Genomic DNA, 21,925 nt, shown 5'->3' on the forward strand with positions numbered 1-21,925 from the left:
CGAACTTCCAGATAACTTCACCTGGATGAAGAATCTTCACCGACATTTTGAACTGGGAAGTCAAATATTTACTATATCAGGGGGTTAACCATGACTCAATGGATTCAATATGTGAATTCCCCTTCAGGCTGTATGAAAGTTGGAGTTGCTTTTAAATACTCAAATACATCATAATAAAGATGAAGCAACAATCAGTTGTTGGCCTTAAGTATTTCACATTTATTTGTAAAAGCTGGATGAACCACATTCCCAGCACAAACAGAAACACCACCAGCATTTGCCAACACAGAGCATCTCTTAAAATAACAGTAGTGGTTTTTCAGTGGTGGTTTCGCTCCAAGCCATAAATCAAAAGCGTAAACAACATAATTCATTAGAAAACAGAATCTCTTCCAGTTTACACCAACAGACTTCAGTAACAGGTTGAAGGTTGGTAGGAAAGTGTTAAACTTTAAGTGTGCTGTATCCTGAGCCAAACATTCAAACTTAAACACACCTCGTCTGTTTGTTTTGTTGTTTTCTTATTTTGACAAAACTAAACACCAACTGAAAATATGCTGACATTTAAACAATCAGAGGGAATCTGATGTGAAGCAGATGGGAAACAAGCGCGATCCAAAATCCCCTTAATACCGACTGTGAGTGCCAAAACTTTCACGCAGATCCAAAACGAAGCAGAATTAAACAGTGGAACAGTTCTGTAGCAGAACTCCAGGCATTAACCCGTGTTTTAAGATTACTATTAAACATTTGGTTGTTTAGTTTTAATGAAATACTTTGATTTTGTCCTGAAAACATTCAGGAGAACATTTATGTTCAATCTGCTGGGTCATCTCATCCTATGAAAAAACAAAACTACAAACGCAGACATTTACCTCCTTTTCTGTCTTTTCCAGACTTTTCATGAAGCGAAAATGAAGAAGAACTCGATCATGGGCGTTAAGTTGGTCCAATGCCAGGTCCACTCCTTTCTGGTAGAGACCAGGTAGCTCATCATAAGGATCCTGAGCCTCAGCAGAGTACAGCAGAGCTCCAGCACAAACCAGTAACAGCACTCCAGCAGCCATCTTCCTCCGAGTGTGTGAGGAGAGCAGCTCGGCTCCAAGGGTGAACACCCTCCTCTTCCTCTGTGGGATCAATAATCACATGCAAAACAAGTCCTATTATGGTTGTGAGGATTCAGAAGTGAAACTAAAAACACCGGCCAGCAACAGGCCTGCTGTTCCCACTGTTTACATTTTATCCCCAAATGCAAACAGTCCCAGAGGAAACTGGATTTAAACTTGAAGTGGAGTTTCCAAAAAAGAAAAAGAAAAAGAAAAAGAAAAAGAAAAAGAAAAAGCCGTAGTGGAATTAAATTCAAATGCCAAAAGCCTGATATTACTGTGACCTGGATTTTTAAGGGCAGTTCTGGAAACAAGCTCAACATGGAGGGAAAAGTATTTGGCTCCAGGACAATTAAAAAGGTCGTGGCTGAGTGAAGTTCTTTGGCTCTGCTTCATCAGCACCTCTGTTTTTTTTTTTTAACAGAAAGAGGGTCGTTTATGGGAAACTGAGAATTTCCTAGAACTTGTTCGATGAGGTGGATAACGAAATCTGACACTGAAAGGAGTACATATCTCTGAGTCACACACACACACACACACACACACACACACACACACACACACACACACACACACACACACACACACACACACACACACACACACACACATTGAATGATTACTCAACCAAGCAACTTTAACACTTATTGATTTGTTGCCAGGGGCTTTGGTGAGAGAAGCACAAACAGAACTTTAAGAACAGCTGGGACTTTAATGAAATGAAATAAAAACTCAGATCTGTGACTCTTTATTTATTTATCTGACAAAAGCACAAAAAAAAAAATCAGAATTTTCCCTGTCTGACTTTATAAATACAGTATAAGTAAAAGTAAACTCTAAAAGAAGATTAGGACTGAGACAAAGCAAGTGAAAAGTTAATCACATGTTCAAATAAGACTGTTCTGGATCATTAAGGAATCAAGGTAACAGGTTAGTTTGTGATATGTGGGCGTACGATTTGGTAGAAGAGGAGCATCCAACAAGAGCTCATGTACATGACCCTTGATCACATAGGCAGCGCTGCAAGAGAGGTCTATGAACGAGCAGATAATTTTAAAACCTATCTTTCAACTATTTTATTACTTGGCTGAATATTTTTGGTCTAAAAATAACCTTCAGTAAAACTTGGACCAGTTCACAAAAATGTTTGGCTGTAAACTGTAATATGAATACTTATGAGGTGAGGAGCAGTAAATGTATTAAATAATTGGTGAGAAAGCCACTGAGTGATAAGTAAAGTTTAACCATTCTTAATGAGGCCAGTGTGTTTCTGCTGTTAACAAATATCAACTGACAGTGAATTGATCTGTTTGTGCATCATCCCAACCATCGACACTGTAGTTTGACTCATTCTCTGTAAAACTTTACTAGAACAGAATTAGTCCACAGTAAACGTTGAGTAACAAAAAGTGAAACTGGGATTTCATTACAAAAGTCGGATGTGCACAGACAGGATGGGGAAGCTTCTCCATTCCTATAAACTCTACACATTCATTCACAAAATGAAACTTTATTAATCATTTTCATAAGCAGATTTGAATAGTAGTGTAGGTGAACAACAAACTATTGAAGATGTTACACACACACAAAAATATAATTATTGAAATGTAATAAACACGACCATAATACAAAGAGAATACTACACACTCAATGGAGCCGGTGTTGAACTACAACAAGAATTAAAAGAAGAAGAAACCCTGACCTGCATCACAATGTGCTCTAAATATTCTGCATCCATGTTTCTACATGCCTGGTTCATTTTTTCCCACTGATGCAAGAAGACTTGACGATCCGCTGCTGTAGGCCAAGGAGGTGCACTTATTCAATCTGTCCTCCTTCATTTGCTGCCAAATAAATGATGAAAATAAAGTCAGAAACATTTTTTATTTTTGCAGTTTGGATTGGTCGTTTATGTTTAAACATAAGAATAGAGCTTTTAAACAGGCACAAGTGGAACAGACTGACCTCTGTGAGGGCTGGTCTGTGGATACAGTGAACATATGGTTTGGGCTCTTGTTCAATTTCTCCTCGAAATGTTTTGTAGCAGACTGCACAGTCTATCAGCGGCTGCATGAACGCACCCACACAACAGAGCAGAGACAAGTTAGAACAGGCATCGTCCTCACATTCCACATTTTAGTTTAGTTGCGCTGCTAAAAAAAATACTTACTCTGTCGTTTCTGAACTGACACGCCGTCGAGTCGGTCGTTCCTTTTTGGCATTTGGTGGCTTTAAGGTGGAATTGGTGGTAGACGTTCCTCACATCAAAACCAATCTGAGGGGAAAGAGAAGCACAGTAGAACAGTCGAGTTAGACTTGAACCACTTTCACAGATCCCCACAAAGAGATTCCTCTGATGAAATCACAGCTTTCTTTTTTTGTTTTAACTTAAGATCACAGTTAATCACAGGAAATCCCTCAGGACTGTACATGGTCTGAAAACAAACACAAGCACAATACCTCAGTGTCTGACTTTGTGACGCTTCCGAAAAACAGAAAATGGTGTTGGATTCCAGCATGAGAGTTGACCTTGTCCAGGGCTAGATCCACTCCTTTCCTGTAGGTTTCTGGGAGCTTGTTGTAAGCATCCTGTGCATTAGACGAAAAGAACAAAGCTCCGAGGCTCAAGAGCAACAAAGCAGCCATCTTTCTCCCTGTGTGTCTAACAGTAGGGGGGGAGGGATGTTTTCCCTGAACAGGACAGAACTCCCAGCCCTCTTTAGCCTGTGAGAAAACAGCCTGGAAACACAGACGCTTCTTGTTTCGGTCATGTCTTGATGTTGATTCATGTGAATTTTTCCTACATCTCTCATCAGCTATAGTTTAGTTAGATATTCAAGTCTGGTTAATGTTACGATCGTATTAGTAACAGCTTTTAGTTTTTAATGATCCTGACTTAAAAAAAAAGCTTTAAAATTAACTATTTAATCTGAGTTGGTGAGTTCAGATCTAAACAATATGAGGGAGTTCTGCCTCATGTTTCATTTGATTTCACAAATCACTGAGCTTTAATATTCACACTCTCCACATTTTTTTATTATATGCAGATGATGCTAAACTTAGCATGTCAAATTCTTCTGTTGAGAAATAGATTCAAAGCTGAATGTCCCATAATTTTCTTGAACTCAGCAGAGAGTTTGGTAAACACAAGTAAGATGAATTGTAAAACCTTTAGTGATCTAGCACCATCGAGTGAAAATTTATTTCAAGAAACACAAACCTAACAATTTGATCATCTTTAGATGCATTTTCGATTATTTTGTTGCAGTTTTTATATTTGCTCTTAAGTTTGAATAACTGTTTTACACAAAACTACATTGTGTAAGATTTGTGCTAAATAAATCTGCCTGAAAACTGTTTTACATTTACATGACAGAACAACAGCCAGGATAAATAGAAAATATGTTTATTTGTCATTACTGTACAAGAGGGTTGGAGCCTCTTGAACTTTGTATTGCTTTGTGAAATGGATCAACACATAACATATCAGTATTTCATGACTTTAACAGATACTGTGACATGTACATACTCCATCCACAGGCACAATAAGAAAACATAAAACTGACTACGCACTTCTCGGAAATACCTCCTTAACTATCATGATGCAGCCAGATGTGTACATTTAAAAAAAGGATTGTGACATCTTCCAAATAAATCAAATAAAAACAGCAATGCCTCGTACTGCAATACATAAATAATGGAGAGATGTTTGATTTATGATCGTCTCAAAAGTGCAAACTATTGTAACGAGTTTCATTCTGACAAACACAGCTGATCGCTTCATGGTCCCACGGGCACTCAAGATTTTGTGCAACTAACCAAACAGACACCAAACAGGCACAAGGTCATAAAAACAGTCAGACTGAGATAAGATAGTTCAGGGGGAGAAGTAGTGTAGTGTAGTGAAATACGCACTTGAGAGTAACAGAAGACTGTAACATGACAGAAGAAGCCGCCCCTCTAAGTGAAGCATTGATATTCAGATTGTCTGCACAGCATCTGTGGAAATTTGGTCGACCAACTTCACGAGTGTCAATGAAATGTTAAATGATGAAATTAATCATTCTAAAAATTAACTTGAAGGGAACGGTATGAAGGAATGGTATGAAAGTGTATTGATCTAGGCTAAAACTTCTTTGGAGATTTGAGATGATTGATGTACTGTTCTGCCCACAAAACTATTTACACCAGACATTTGGCACTTGGATACAGAGCATCTAAAAAGGCACATGATCGAAAACTGGTTTCCTGTGTACTACAGAGTCATTGTCATAAAGTCTCATGAGCTTCGTTCAGATTGTTCAAGCTGTTAAGGGTTTGCACCTCACCAGGTTTGGAGTAGATAGATTAGAAAAAAATAATAATAAAATAAAAAGAAGCATATCTGCCCGTTTTGTGTTGTAGGTTCATAATGGCATTAAGTCCCGAGTGCTCTGGGAGCTAAAGTGTTACACTGCATGCCATTTGACTGGAGCATCCGAGGGATGAACACGTTCTAACCCTTCTCTCCTCCCTTGTTTCTTGTCTGAATCATCACTACAGTCTCTCAAATAATCTAATTCCTGTACTGTTATTTTGCATGCAAGAAAATAAGCGGTTGAGTTTATTGTGCTCCCAGAAAACTAGTTTAGGCCCATGTCCTTTAAGTGGCTCTGTACTTGAAAAATAAACCAACAATTTACAGTGATTCCCTCAAACCAAGCACACCAAAACAAACTCCACATTAGTGACCTAAATATGTGCGTGGACGGTACATTTATCTTTCTACAAGAAAAAAAAAGTGTCATGAGAAACATGATGTCATGGCATTAGTGTAGTGAAAAGTTGTATTTTCATGCATATTTAATATATAATATATGTATATTAAATATATAATATATGTATATTAAATATACTGTGTTTTTTTGGTACATCCTCCCAGTCCTGCAAGATCTCCCTCTGCTGGTGCTCCCTGCTACAGGTGCACAACAAAATCACTCAATCACTGAACCTGCTACAGTACATTTGAATGGTTTCAGATGGACAGGCTAAACAAATAAACATACAGTCATCAAATAAGCAAACTAAATCAACGCTGATATTAAAGAGATTTGAGAGAACACTAACTGGAGAAATAATTACATAAAATACAGTCAGTGTTCAGATTTGGTGTCTTTAAAAAAAAGTGCTACAAGCTTCAGGAGGCAGGTAAAGTGATCAGCTGTCTAAAATAAAACTCTCAGTATACCTTTTTTTCTTCGTAAGGCGCTTGGTGGACTAAAACATAAAAAAAGCAACAAACTTGAATAGCAATAACTCAGCATTTAAAGATAAAGGAATGTATCCCATATATCATCCACATATTCAATGTGAATCAGAGCAACTTTCAGGGCTAAACATTAATTCTATCTTGCAACTCAATCTACTGTTATCATATTTAATTTTGAACTTGAGATCACTTCATGTGATTTATAATCTCTTGTCCCCTGAAATGTACATATAAAACATTTTAATATATATATTTATAAAGAATATGTTTTTAAAAAGTATATTATATGTATGTACGTGAACACACTACTGATGATTTCAGTATTTGTGTGCGGCAGAAAAACCAACAACAATCTGTTAAAAAGCTACTTAAATAGTGAAACGTTTGGCCAAAATAACAACCAGACCTCTGACCTAATGTGCGTTTACGTCTTCCTGATGATGGCGACGATGATGATGAAGAAGAAGAGGGCCAGAGGTGCACAGTGATGTGGCATGAAAATTTATCTTTGAGTGTTTCAAGTTGGATGGACTCCATCGCTGCATCCGACACCTCAGTGGTTGGTGTTTGACAGATTTTTTTGGTGTCGTCTAAGAGGAGTTGAGTGCTAATACGAGAGCTTGTTATGGGTTACACAGGCATTTGCATCGCTGAGTACTCGTCCTGACACTCACGCTCGTCAAATGTTGGCTCTGCATCGTCTGCATCCAACTAGAAGAGGGGGAGAGAATTTACTTAATGACTCAACGTTGACTTACTTCACATTATACTTAAGAGGTCAGTTATTAAAAGATAGTAAAAGATAAACTGTGTTTTTCTGCATCTTCCTATTGTTCAATCCAGTGAAACACGATGCATTTCCATAACAGCTGATTAGGTAAATTGGTCCAGAAACTATGTTTTTAAAACTACTGCACTGGAAACATCGCAGTCAAACAAACTGCTGTTTAATGAATTCAAAGGATTATTCCTTTAACAGTGCAGTGACCACTGTGCCATGGTGCAGCTGAGGTAGAGGTGCAGGTTTATAAAGCAGCAGAGTGCGCCCCCCTGTGGTTGACTTACACATGCTATCTCTCTGGTAGTGAAGATGCGACGCAGCAGGAACATCTTGACAGGGACAGTGAGGAGCAGGACGAATGGGAAAGCCAGAGACGCCTGTGTCGACATAACAGCCCAGAGGACTGCCAAACACACGAGCTGGATGCAGGTGAACAGATGCATGCGCAGCGTACGAACCTGGGAAACAGAGGTCATTTATAAGAATCTACAAGCAAGTGAGACCAGATGAAAATAAAAAGATGAAAATGTGTAGCTCCGTCATAAAACAACCATATTTGTCAGTTCTGTATCACAAAATATAACTTTTGTGCAACTTTCTCAGCACTTAAATCTTAAATAAAAAAAAATCTTGCACTTACACCTCACAGCTCTTCCTAGAGCACTGTACTTTAAAGTTCTTCTACCTGGTTTAGATATTTTGTCTTGTACCTCACTTGTAAGTTGCTTTGGAAAAAGTGCCAAACGACTAAATGTAAATGTAACAGAAACCGTGTATAACTTTTACACTTTATTACATTTTGTCTCACCTAAAAAAAATTTCTTAACTTAATGTAAAATCTAAATTACAAAATCACCATGCGCCTCTCACCTTGCGCACATAGCTGTGATCGGGGTGATACTTTGGTGGCATGAGCAGCAGCATCATCCGCTCTGTTAGCTGGATACCATTGAGTGACATCACGCCCATGTAGAGGAAGATACCAAACAGCACGGCCAGGGGGATCTTACGCAGCAGTTCACCTATCACTATGGAAAGGCCTGAAGAGCGCAGGGGGCACAGGGTTCCAAATCAAACAAACACGGACGTGCCAAAGAAAATGTGGTTCGACAGGACACAGAAGTGCAGCGACAAGGTTTTCACTGTTACTCACCAACCATGAAAGCCACAAGGAACCCTGTGACCCTCTGGTCTTTCACCTCCTGGATGCGAGGCTTGTCTCCAGGAGCCACAGCTTTACTCATGACAGTGAGGGCATTGACGTGGGTCACTGAGCGGACGGTCGCGGCGGCCATCCACGGCAGGCCGAACAGAGCCGAGGTGCCGCCCAGAAACACGATTAGCAGCAGGTCCAGATGGAAACCAGAACCCTTCACCAGCATCCGCTCCTTCTTGCTCACAATGAGGCTGCAGGTCGGAGAGAAACAGATGTAAACCACTAAGGTATTCTTGATGAGCAGATTTTCTGGCCAATAGCCCTTAACACTATTCATTAAGGGTCACATTTTGTATTTAAGTGAAACTACATGTGGTCAAACACAAAAAACACCATTTGTCTGAACAGCCAGACAGGTTTTTAAATGTTGTTCCTCAGGTGATCAAACATAAAATTAGTTCTGCAGGATAAATATGGTAAATCACACTCTACCTTCAGTCCAACCAAACTACATTATAAGATGTGATTACAGTTATCATGTGGAGGTTACCCACCTGGTGATCTGTGTCTCCATGAAGATGAGGATGAAAACCAGCAGAGCGGGGAAACAGCAGCCAAACATCATCCAGATGGGGAAATCACCGTTCGTACCCAGAGGACTGATGATCCAGCCACGTTTGTCAGGATTCGTCACAGAGAAACCGTTGGGAACGCTCAGTTTCTGAACAGAGCAGGAGAAGAGAAAAGGGTTTGAGCTGACCATCGGTGTTGTTCGTGTACAGAAAGAGAGAGTGGTAATATTAAATCCTACTTGGGTGTATGTGTCGTCTATGTTGTAATCCACCATGACCATGATGAGGATGGCAATTGGCACCCCAAAATCTCCAATAATCCTGCGAAGCTAAACACCACAGCAATGTGTCACTTAACATGATGTAGCACGGATTACGGCAGTAAAATTCCTAAATATATCATTTTTGTTTTCACTTTACCTTTTGTGTGTGTGTGTGTGTGTGTGTGTGTGTGTGTGTGTGTGTGTGTGTGTGTGTGTGTGTGTGTGTGCGTGTGTGTGTGCGTGTGTGTGTGTGTGTGTGTGTGTGTGTGTGTGTATTTCAACCGTCCATCTAAATGTTTTTTAATCCCAAGAGTTTTGCATGAAAGAATTGTCTCAGTGCATGCTGATATATGATATACACTTTAAAGGTTAAAACTGAAGTATGTAAAGTGAGTTTAGCTCCTCACCCTTCCAGGGAAGAATGCACTGTTCTTGAACTTGCGCAGGTAGAAAGCAATAAAAAATGTTCCAGCCATGAGAACCAGAGACAACAGTGCGGTGTTGGGCTCTCCTACAACCTTCTCCGGCATAGTGCTGTTGCTCAGCACGGTGCTGTTGCCCAGCATGAGGGTGACGTTCTCCGTCGAGGTGTTTCCTCCAGTGCTGTTGCTGAGGGAACAGCGTTTCAGCGGGTGCTCGCTGAAAATCTGATCGATGACAACAAAAGACAAAACAATTTTCACTAAGGATACGTTTGATTAGAAGGATTATGACAAATAGATTAGACTGTAGACAAGTGTATTTCAAGTCTGTCCTATAAAACTAAAAATAGCATCAATAGTACTTGGTTTCTCAATCTTTCTGATCTATCACATCCAAGGATGTAAGGTAAAGTATCAGGGATCTAAAGTTGCAGCACATTAAGAAAAATGTTTCGTAATGAGCATGTGCTATTTCAAACCTCAGGTGTACCTTGATAAGTTTGAAAAAGGTCTCGAAGATGAAGATGAGTGAGATGAGGAAGGAGAAGATCTCCTGGGTGAAGCGGGATACGAAGCGAACCAGAAAACTTCCCTCAAAAGCCACTGTGACCAACACGATAACAATGAGCCAGAACCCAATCCACACACGACCCGTCAGGTACTCAATGTCATTTGCCTTGCAGAACTGCGGGCACACAGAATTATTAAATATTACTTATATATCATTGAAACACTGGGAGCTTTTCACAGTAATCCCCAGCTGTTAGTTGAATTTAACTGCTTACAGTGAAAAAGGCTTCTTCAAAAATCAGCAGGGGACCAGAGAAACCCACGACCAGCAGCGGCTGAGCTCCGAGCAAGCAGAAGATCATGCCCTGCATTGACGTGGATATGACGAGCTCAGAAACACCAATCAGACCATCCGTCTTCTCACCTGGCAACAGAAAGGCAAACGTCCATTAACAGACTATTCACTTAACCATTATCACAAAAAAAAGGATTTGACATGTGGAAGCTCAACCTCTGTGCGACTCACCCAGCAGGCCTCCGAATGTTATGGCCGGAGACAGAGCAGCAAAGTAGATAAAGATAACAGCAGCCATGCACTGACTGCTCAATGCGTCCTTGAAGTCGCTGATGTACTTTGGGTAACGTCGCTGCGCGTCTCTAATCAACCCACCGAAGGGGCGCCCGGTGCGCTCCAGAGGGTCATCTGACTTTTTCAAAGGTGGGGCAGACTCTGGGTGATGGAAGACGACAGAAAGTTAAGCGACAAGAGTAGAACTATCTATTAATAAGGTCAGAGGTTCATGAGGATGTACTCACCTTTTTCTTCCAGACTCTTGGGCTCCAACAGCTTGACCTCTTGTTCCTCCCTCTTGCGCAGCATCTCCCTCTGGAAGCGAGCGACAGAGCGCAGCAGCTCGTCCCCTCCCATCTCCGAAGGTGGCAGCACGATGCTGCAGTCCAGGAAGCTGTTGATGGCGTTCAGCAGATCCTGTCTGTCGTCTGCCAGGTAGGCTGCCTCATGGAATTGCTTGATGGAGATTCAGACGTTTAAATAAAAATATTAACCAACAAAATAACAGCATGGGGTTCTTCTCTTGATTTCACTTCTGTTTTAATGTCTCTTATGTATTATGGCTTCACTCTCAATAAAAGAGATAAAGTTTGTTTGTTTTGATTCTATTTTAAATTAGATATTTGATTTGGATTTTACTCTTGAATAAACATTCCCTTAATGACTACACCTTACTAACCTTGTCAGACATGAGAGTGGAGATGGAGCGTCCTATCTGGTGGTAGTCCATGCTGGTGGTTGAAGGTCCCAGCAGAACAAACAGGAACCGAACAGGCACAGGGACCTCCAGGACTGACTCCAGCTCCACTGCCTCCTGCAGTCGCACAAACGCCATGGTGGGCTGCATCAGGAAGTCCACGCTGCCTGGAAGACAACAGGATATGATGCAGTCAGTGTTACACATCATGGAAGATGTAGAAACATAAGTGATTTCAAGTAGTTTAGGAGTGTGAGTAGTAGCTTGTGTTTGAATTAGGTGTTTTCTGACATTTACGGCATTAGTGACTCACCAACAAGAACAACTGTGGCCTCTGCATTTTCAGGAATCTTCTCCAGCAGTTTCAGCTCATGTTTAGATTTGGACCGGTGCATCCCGCTGCTCAAGCTCGACTCCTTCTGTTGGAAACAAAATGCAGGGCAACAAAATCAGGATAATGAAGAATATTATAGGATTTAGATTTCTGGCAAATATATATCTATTCATTCTTAACCTGTGCTTCATTCCTCTCCATATCAATGCGCATTTCCATGTCCCCCCCATGCATGGTGCCCATGAGGGGGTCGGTAACAGACGGTTCGGGCTGATGGGTGTGATTGGCACTGTGATGATGTGCTATCAGACTCCCCAGGCTGGCGGCTGAGATGTTCCTAGGGAAAGGGCTGCCGTGCTCCTTCTCATCACTCGGATGACTAGGGGAGAAAGGGAGAGGCAGGGAGAGGGTGAGTGAGAGGAAGAGAAGTGGTGATCACCTGAATGAAACCACCTGGTAGCAGGAGGCATGATTTGTTTGTAATAAATGTTCAAATTTTTTTTTTCTTTGCAGGAGAGAAGGACGTCTAGAGTGTCTTAACGAACCTGTTGGAGATCATGACTGAAATGTTATATTGCTCTATATTTGTGACTTTGGTGAAGATTAGATCCCATTTTATGACCAATTTATACAGAAAACTGCCAAGAAATATTAAGTGATAACTGCTTACATCGTATTTGGCTTTTTAAACTCTCTTTTCAGCCCACGCCCTCACTGGTGAAGACATTATGCTATGATATGTGACTGCAAAATGATGCATTGTACTTCAGACTTCCCATGAGAAGTAAAGTAATACTCAAGTCACCTGTGTTTAAGCAGCAAGGCCCTCAAGACATTGGCTCGATCATCAGCTTTGATCTGGTCCGAGATGATCATCTGCTCCACCACCTGATGAGCAATGCCAGGCAGGGTCTTCTGGTCCAAGTCCAATAACACCGCACCTGCAAACACGTAAACACTCAGAGCTCAGTACTCTCTGAACTGCATTGTTAGCTCTCGGGCTTTAAAAACAACATGCACACTTTCAATTTGTTGCCTGTATCGTACCATGTGAGATGGTCTTTCTGAGCTCCAGCAAGCTGCGGAAAGACAGCGAGGCCACATGTGGTTTCCCCCAGCGCTCCGTCTCCTCCTCCACATCCTCCTCAAACTTGATCCAACGAGCTGTTTCCTTCCACTGCATCTCCTGGTTCTTGTCCATGGTCAGCTCGTTTAGCTCCACAAACACCTGGAAACAACACATATACAGGTGTAAGGTAAGAAGGGAAAAGACATTAACACTAGTCACAAAAAACAACAACGAAATAGCTACAGTTTATCCACTTGAGCTTAGTGTAGCGATGGTGACTTCAGTGGAGCATTTTGCACGTCAACATCAGACTCCATGCTTACAGGACACTAAGTGATCTATTAAAATTCCTTTAACCCCATTTATCAGCCTACAGATGTTCATCAAATAGCTGAATGAAAAAAAAAACAAACAAAAAAAAACAAAACACAAAAACAATCAAAGCTAACTAACAAAGCATTAAAACAAAATACTAAACAGTTGGAGGACATTCAACCTGTTAACAGGTTATTATTGAACACCATGCTGGTCAGTCACAATCCTGAGATAAATCAGTCCAAACAACAGGCTGCAAAAGAGTCCCCTGATCTGCCTCCTCGTGCCGTTAAACAACCTGCTGCATGCCTGTGAAATCACGCTCACACAGGTCAAACCTGACTCTGGCCGGTCACCCAGCCTCACCTTCTGATACCGAACCATTTGACCAGAGTCCATGTCCAGCAGGATGCCTTCTGGCCGCGAGGCAGAGCGGTACAGAACCACTGGTAATGACTGGAGGAGCAGAACGGTGCAGGAGAGGACTCAAACACTGGTACAACCAACGGCAGCACAAAGGACCGGACCCTCGCATTTACACACATACCCACAGGTAATTCTTCCTCACCACACACACCTGACAGGAACCTGTTGTTTACGCGGGCTGATGGGGCCTCTGAGCCATGTATGAGAATGTGTGTGTGTGTGTTAATAAAACATAACTCTCCTTCTCTCAGGAGCTCTCAGTGTCTGGTTACCTAAGCTCCACTCACTCCTCTTTTTTCCTTTCTGTGTGTGAAAGGAAAGAACTCTTTCATTCATTTTTAATTGTCTCCTTCCCTCCCTGTCCCATCCACATAAGAGACAAGGCCTTGCTAAATTTGACAGAGACAAAAAAACTGAGAATATTTCTAAGGATTTGTGATGATTTATGGTCATTTTGGGCCAACAAAGCAAAGTCTGGAGAATAAAATAACATTTAAAAAAGGCATCTGTTCCCACCAAGTTCTTTGAATTACAAATAAAGGTAAAATGTTTTCAGATCAATTTAAGAACTATTAATTTCTTTAAGCAGCATTTTTTAAAAAGTAGCCCTGTTTTATATAGAATATATTCTCACCTCATGTGGGGTTCGGTCCTGTTTACGGCTGCGAGTGGTCGGCTCTTTGTGGTCTTTGCCAATGTGCACCATTTGACCTTTGGTGCTCTTTCTGACCAGGTGTCTGCGCACGCCGGGAACATCTTCGAAACGATGACCTGGCCGAGCAGAAGAGAGAAGACAGGTGAGATGTAACCATGTCATTAAGAAAAACATACACAACTCAACGCACCCAAGATAGACAAGTCCAAATAAACTGTGTTCGCTGACCTTTCACATAGAGTTTGAATCTCAACCAGTCACTATTGTCTCTGTGGTCCCACAGCAGGGACTAGAGTTACTCAAACTGGCATTGCACCAGGGATTAAAAAGGATGTGGAGAGGCACACCGGATGGCAAATGTGTGACATGACACCGAGTAGAAATTGTTCTAACCGGTGTTGAATGTACAAAAATCAATGGACGAGCTGGGAAACACTCTGCTGGGGCATTCAACTCAAACCCAGAAACTGAGGGAAAAACTAACCAGAAGTTGACACAAGTTTGAGGCAGATCTTGGAGTAAAATGGAAACTGACTGGCTGCTATATGAAGTGAACGGCAAAGGGTTAGAGCTGGTACATCTGACGACATGACCGCTTCATTGCTCACAGTGCAGTTTACAGACGAGAGCAAATTGAAGAATCAGAAGGTATCATTTCTTGGCTTCCACCAGCCCTACAGAGGCTGATTCTATGTGACTCCATCAGGAGCGCAGCTGCTTTTCGGCTCAGGTCAAACAAACGACATACAGGGACCTAATAAGTCCTATTGTTGATGAGCAGCCAGAAACAGAGACACTTTACCAGGATGATTTATGGTTGAGGGTAGCCGCTAAAAGCAATTCAGAGAACAACTGGTGATGAACCTGCTGTGAGAGCCGACTCTTCCAATATCTGGAGAATATCAAGTCAACACCTCCATCCTTTTATTTGGCCTCTTCTCCTAATTACATGTAACTAATTGTTACTTGAGGTCCAGGTTTCACAATTAGCCATAATGTCGGCTCCAGCGTGAATGGTTGATTTAATAATGCATGTCTGTCTGCCACACTCTCTAATAAGATGCTGCTCTCTGCTGAGGGATCTTCTTCCTGACATACAGTAAATCTCCCCTGAACACAACCTGTCACAACACACCACATCACCATGCAGCAGTGCGCAGGCTGAAAAGTATAAAGGATACTGCACTCACACCATCCTCTGTGGATAAATGTGAGCAGCAGGACTTAAGAACAGAAAGACACAGGCCTTTAATGCAGGTTTGTGTATGCAGGTTACATGGGGCGTGCACTTAAGATCCAAGATTAATTACTTTGGACAGCCCAAAACAAATGCATATGTCAACCCGTCAGTGTCTTCTCACTAAAGAGAAGAACAGAGACAGTGCGTCCACACTTACTCTTGATGCCGTCCAGATCAGCTGAGGCCAGCATCTGAGCCTCGCTCTCGTCTGTAGGAATGCGCTGGTACTTGGCCTGCTCAGCACCCGTCATGTTGCCTGTGCGTCGACGCTCCTGCAGATCGTAGCTGCGGCTGGCGGATGACACCCTGGCAAGAGGTGTGTGTTCTGGTGTGGCAGACTGAGGAGAGCTGGGAGTGTCAGGAGGAGCAGGTTTACTGAATAAAAACAGAAAAATAAGACAAAGTTGAAAGTTTTGTTTTGTTATTTAAAATCAGTCACACCATAAACACCCGCTCTCCTGCTCTTCTATGTGCTTAATTTCACCTTTTCCCATCTTATAATCATTTGAATAGCACAGTCTGTCTGCACTTTAATTGCATCTTTTGATCCAGGTATTAGACTCATCTACTGCTGCTCCTTTTATCACACACTAGTATCTCTCGGCTTAAAACACTCAGCTGAGATTTAAATGTTTAAAATGCTGCAAAACTTACTCAGAAATGGTGATAGGCGATAATTAATACAACATAAATCCTTTAAGCACTTATAAATCAAACATAATCAACTCACCGTGCAAAGAATTTTCCTAAAAACTACTTTTTCGTCAAGAAAAAGATCTCCGTCATTAGGTCGCTGTCCGTTAGATTGAGAAACAAGCGAACAGTGTTAACGCAGCTTTTATCCAGCTCCGATTAAACCCTCGTCAAAAGCAGAAGTAAAATGTCACAAGTTGAGCCTGGGGCTGCTGAGGTGTGTCGCGTCGTCTGTAGCGACGGGTGATATATGGGTCTCTGAGGAGAGGATTACTCTGGTCCAACAGATCATGCCCAGCAGGCTCACTAGATGCCTGAGACATAGTAACGTACAGTGTGTGCCTCACTGGCAATACACACGTAGGCCTGAACAGTCACGCCCGAACAATGAGTCTGTGAGAATATTTCAACAAGGCAAAACATGCACTGTGCAGGCAGGTAAAACGTGATTATAAGTCTGACTGTCCGTCATGCCCCTTTTAATTTTCAATGTAAGACTCTACTCACTCTGTGCAAGTTGCATCTTCAGTATCTGCTGCAGTGCCAGACTGTGGGACGATGTGCAGCTCCCGGGGTGAGTGTGGGCTCTCTCCATCTCGTCTGGCTGTGTGTTCTTCATCAAATAAAAAGAACTGTGGATGGAAAACAGAGTGTGAGAGCGAGTAAACAGGGGAGAATCAAAGCCCTAAAACAGTACCTTTGTCTCCAGGTTAATGCAAAGAAGTTTTACTGACTTAAGAGGAGAAATGGGAAAAGAGAAATGTAGGAAAACCTTTGCATTTTAATTATTATATTAAGGAAACAATCTTTCAGATGAGAGCGTCACAGTGATTTTATCATACTGATCAAAGCATAAAAAGCCAAATTAAACTATAATAAATATTTTCAATATGTGAGAGTATAATGTGAATAGCAAATGTGAGTAGTAATATGTAAAGAAAATGTGAGCACAGTTTTTCCAGACTCTCCAGCAGGTGGCAGTATGGTTGTACCCAATTTTAACCATAGGTTGAGCATTTGCAGTTCCATAACCAGCCACATGGTGGCGTGCCAACAGTAATATTGTAGTATGTCAAGCATGTGAGCAGGTGGTAGAAGTGTAGATTTAAAGGTTTACACATAAGTCCTTCCTATAGCGCCCCCTAGTGGACTAATCTACATGAAACTCATACACAGTAGTATTCTACAGCTCAATACAGATACGACAACATAATGATTACATTGAATTGTCTTTTCATCACCTCATATCAAAAACATTTACTAGAATTCTTCATATTTAAAGTCAAGTTTCAGTTTACATGCATGTCACTTATCAATAAACAGATTCATTCCCTCAAGGCATCATCTCACTGCACATTGTTTGATTATATATTTTGAGTTGATCGTAATTTTCTACTTTTTTTTTTTCCCAACAGAGTAACTTGATTTCATGCTGTGTCTTTTAATAATTGTTTTCTACATATTTCATATTGATGTTTTAATTGTTCTTTTCACTATCATTATAATTATTATAATTATTATTATTATAAATTCACATCTTTCTGATCTTTCTTCCAGTCTTTTCCTGTTAAAGTGTTTTTTCTTATTTGATTTGAGTCCCTAATGAATGAGGTAAACACTGTGGAGCCATTCACTCAAAGTTTAAAGTCACCTTTGAGAAATTTAAAAAATAACACAATAAATTTACATTAAATTGAATTGACACTGTGTAAGAAAAGGGCTGTATAAATAAAAGCGACTTGACTACAAACAGCACTTACCAAAAACACTGCTTATAAATCACTTTAAACAAAATGTGACAAAGAAAACAGACATTCAAATGAAAGTTAAAATACTGACACTTATAACCTTTCAGTTACATTGTGTTTGTATGAAATCTGTTTTGTAAAGTATCAAAGCAACAGTGCACTAATTAATGATTAAAACCACAATGAAATATTCATAGAGGAAAATATGGTAATGCTTTGAGCGAGTGGCCAGGTTGGGTATCAGAGCATGGACTATTATTCCTGAATGATCATTCACCTGCATCTTACAGCACATAACCATGGACCAACACCAACATTACACATTGTCTTATTTTACCTCCACGGTATAACAATAAATAAAAAAACACTTTCAGTGGAGGTTGTTTATCTGCCAATTAGAACTGACTTAGTATATTTATAATATATTGTGTACTTAATGAAAATAAAAGGAAATACAGTATGTGATACAGTATACCAATCAGCAGAGCTGTGGTTGAGTTGAATAACAAAAAAGGTTTTTTTTAAAATGTTAATGCTTTTTCAGGTTTTTACATTACACTAAATTAGATATTTTGGGGTTTAGAAGTGTTGATTGGACAGATTGGCAGATTAAATGTTCCTGTTAGTGTGTGTATGCCTATTAGGAGCCACAAGAAAGTAAAATGTGTTTAATGAACAAACATACTCGGCCGAAAGTTTATATATAAATAGTTATAGGTGGCAACACTATACGTGTTGAGAGATTTTTTAAGAGATTTACTCTTAAATACAGTATTAAAAAACTAAATTGGTGAAGTAAATACAGTCTGGAGACTGAAAAACCAATCTGAAGTAAATGGTTACCTCCACATCTTTGGCTTTCTCTGAGTCAGATGGAGCAGGAGTTGACTCCGCCCCCTCCTCCTCCTCTTCCTCTTCATCCTCTCCTTCTTCTATGGTGCCAGTGGTGGCTACGTGGCTGCTTTTGTGTTCTTTGTCCTTCTTCCTTTTCTTGCTGCCCTTCTTCCTGCGTCCCTCTGAGGGCAGTTTCGACAAAGGTCGGTGGATGTGGTGAGAGGAGTGACGGTGGTCTGTGGAGGAAACGCAGCAGAAAGAAATACAAATAAAATAAATATCAACTTTGCAGCTTTTAAACATTTGACACGCTCAGTTTTGTGCTGCATACACTCAATGTCCTCCTCATGGTAGGTGTGGTGCTGTTCATCAGGTACAGCTGTGGGACTGAGGATCTGCTGGAAACGCTCGACGCCCAGAGCTTTGTTCAGGTCTCCATCATCCTCCTCTTCTGGGTGTGGAGCACTGTGTAGTGGTGAGGCGGCAGGAGCCTCTGGCTGCAACAAAAATCAAAATCAGCCGAATGATCAGACATGCGAATATCCAGTATGAGTAAATTAAACAATAAGAAATGAATAGATAGGAATAAATGCAAACAAATATGTGATATAACCATAAAAATCACAAAACATCAATTTATTTTATCATAGCTTAATAATGTAAAATTGTTCTACCTGCAATAGCACAGGTTATTTTCATTATATGTCAGCCATTTGTATTTCTAACATCAAACACCAAAGTGTGTTTTTGTTTTAAATCAGCTTTGTGACTCTTTGTTGAATCATTCAGACAACAGCAAACAACAATCAACATTCTGATGAGGCTCAGTTCAATTAAACATCATCTTCAGGGTAAAATGAAGCTGGTGCAATTAAAAAATATGACAAAAACAATCTTCAGGAAATTATATAACACTGCAGCTAATTGAAACGGAGAAAGAGACAAAATATTTTCCATAAAACCAATATTTCGTTCTATGAGATACTTCATCAACAGCCACGTTTACGTGTAATGTTTTCCACTGATTATAAATTCCTACTTTTCCTTGATCAGTATTTGGGAAACTGGGCGTTTGTCTTTCATTTAACACTAGAGGGAGTCCTGGTTCTGCAAATACACCACACTCACAACAGCTTGGACTCCCTCATGCCTGGATTCTTGAAAATAAGCTTTCAATTGGAAAGAACTGCCATGTGCTTTGACCGGTTAGTCTTTTTCCATGCCGTGGGGTGACAGGGATCATGTGGGTGATAGACGATCTGTTTTCTTGCAGCAGGTTGTGGTACCTTGCTGCGCCCGGCTCTGTTGGTGGGATGTTGTGATAAAGGATGGACTACAGCGATACAGCCGGTGGACCTACTCGGGGTAACAGTACTGTGCTGTAGCCACCTCATGGTAGAGCAAATGTTGTACGTCTGCTGCACAGATGCCTCGGATCCTGCAGTGAACCCCCCCTGTGCTAAAACTGAGGGGCCACAAGGCACCTGATGCTTCCTCAGTTGGTTCTCAGGACGCCCAACATATAAGATATAGATTAAGTTTTCCTCCGTAAAGCACGTGGTGAAACACAATTACACTTCTCCCACAGCTCAGACTGCTGAACAAAAGCTATACTGTACGCAAATTGATAGTGTTAGGAAGTAATTATGTACACTTACTCAAGTTTGGCCAAGTATAATTTTTAGGCGCTGAAGTTGAAATTACGACTGGCATATGTATAATATAAAATTATTTACTGCAGCTCTGCACCTCAATATTCAAGTTATAATAGGAAAAAAAAAATCTTATTTGTTAGCTGTTGTTGTTGCTAGTTTCTTTTCATATTAAGATTTTACATGAAGAAGTTATATTAAGTTAATTACAGATTCATCATTGTTGTCTTTTATGTGAAAAACAGCTGGGAAACACTACATACAGTCAAACTAGCTCCAATGCAACTTTCTACAATGATAAAATGCTGTATAGTCATGCAGTTTTTTTTTTTACTAACTTGTTTTTAAACGTACACATAGGCGTCAGGAGCAGAACGACCTGCAATGAGTTGCAGACCAGGAGGGACTCATAAGGATAGACAGGTCAGCCTTTTAGGCTCTTGTTCAATATTGATATCTCAAACATTCAATTCTTCATATTCTGCATGTTTTTGTTTCTGACAGATCAATAAAAGACTAAACAAGAGAGAACTAACTTCAGAAGACACTGCACAAATGACATAATGAATGGATTAATAAAACTTTCTGTACTATCTGGGATCGGGCATCTCCCCAATTCTACATCACTATCTCAAAACCTGCAGTACATTTAGCCTCTCCAGAAGAAACCCCCCCGAGTGCTGCTACATTATCTGTCAATTTATTTGTACAGAGCTCTCATTCATATCACAATTTCACAATGAATCACTAGAGGTGGGAGAGCTGTGTGAGGGATTCTCAAGAAGGTGAGCGTCTATCCACAACTAAAACCATGTCCGGAAACAAGTCGAAGGCAGCAAAGTAAAAGCAAAGACAGACACTGAATAAAACTCTGATTAAGAGTAATATTTTCTGGCTTACCTCACTCATGGCAACGTGAGCTTAATCACAATCAGTGGGTTTAGCAACGAGCGTCTGCGCCCTGCACTATAACAGCACTGAATCTCTGAACCCTCATCACCTCAATTAAGACCTACAGGCAGGAGATAACCCTCTCCTGCCGCTTATCAAAACCTCATGTTACCCTAATCAAAGCCCTATCAGCAAACCTGCCACCTTCACCAGTCTGCCCATTGCACCAGGACAGAATAAACAAGACTGTTATACGTTCTTTGAGGACAAATGCTGCCTGAAAGGACAAGCCGTGTTTGAACAGCCAGGAACAATTCCCCACGTTGACATTCATCTCCATATTTTAACTTTGCCACACGAAGCCTAAATATTGACTGAAGTGCTTTCAGTTAATGCAGTTTGAAGAGCAATGTAAACGCACCTCACACATTTTTGATAACTAATACTGGACAAAGACATGTTAAGTAACAGGCCGTGTTCTCATGAAATTTCTGCATGAGACGATTCGACTAAAAGGACAAAAAATAAAACCGTCCTAACGCAGACAAATTCAATCTGTGAGATGTATTACTGCAGGCATGTTGGCGCCTTTCCATCAGACCATTCTCATCATTTCTGATAAGAGTGGCAGTAATCTTATAAGTGAAATCAATAGACTTCATATAATACACTAAAATTAAAATTTATGTTTACTTATAGAAACTAGTGAGTCAGGAAACAAATCTGTTGCACTTCAAAAAAA

The 21,925-nt window shown here is 40.6% G+C and overlaps 1 protein-coding gene across 3 annotated transcripts in view; it reads right to left on the minus strand.

Moving 5' to 3' along the window:
• Positions 1-4,491: 4,491 nt before the first annotated feature.
• Positions 4,492-21,925, minus strand: part of slc4a2b (solute carrier family 4 member 2b) — a 37,775-nt gene continuing 20,341 nt past the window's right edge. For all 3 annotated transcript variants that reach the window (XM_026362034.1, XM_026362032.1, XM_026362035.1), the window contains 21 exons: positions 18,972-19,137; positions 18,650-18,876; positions 16,566-16,690; positions 15,523-15,740; positions 14,105-14,241; positions 12,708-12,888; positions 12,466-12,601; positions 11,841-12,039; positions 11,640-11,745; positions 11,309-11,493; positions 10,875-11,085; positions 10,585-10,788; positions 10,334-10,482; positions 10,039-10,233; positions 9,534-9,773; positions 9,103-9,192; positions 8,846-9,012; positions 8,289-8,542; positions 8,006-8,175; positions 7,420-7,593; positions 4,492-7,065 (listed from right to left, as the gene is read on the minus strand). In XM_026362034.1, the coding sequence (XP_026217819.1) occupies positions 6,985-7,065; positions 7,420-7,593; positions 8,006-8,175; positions 8,289-8,542; positions 8,846-9,012; positions 9,103-9,192; positions 9,534-9,773; positions 10,039-10,233; positions 10,334-10,482; positions 10,585-10,788; positions 10,875-11,085; positions 11,309-11,493; positions 11,640-11,745; positions 11,841-12,039; positions 12,466-12,601; positions 12,708-12,888; positions 14,105-14,241; positions 15,523-15,740; positions 16,566-16,690; positions 18,650-18,876; positions 18,972-19,137 (3,615 nt within the window). In that variant the 3' untranslated portion in view covers positions 4,492-6,984. The remainder of the gene's footprint in view (positions 7,066-7,419; positions 7,594-8,005; positions 8,176-8,288; positions 8,543-8,845; positions 9,013-9,102; positions 9,193-9,533; positions 9,774-10,038; positions 10,234-10,333; positions 10,483-10,584; positions 10,789-10,874; positions 11,086-11,308; positions 11,494-11,639; positions 11,746-11,840; positions 12,040-12,465; positions 12,602-12,707; positions 12,889-14,104; positions 14,242-15,522; positions 15,741-16,565; positions 16,691-18,649; positions 18,877-18,971; positions 19,138-21,925) is intronic.

This window comes from Anabas testudineus, chromosome 2 (genome assembly GCF_900324465.2).
Source record: "Anabas testudineus chromosome 2, fAnaTes1.2, whole genome shotgun sequence".
Classification (NCBI taxonomy): Eukaryota; Metazoa; Chordata; class Actinopteri; order Anabantiformes; family Anabantidae; genus Anabas; species Anabas testudineus.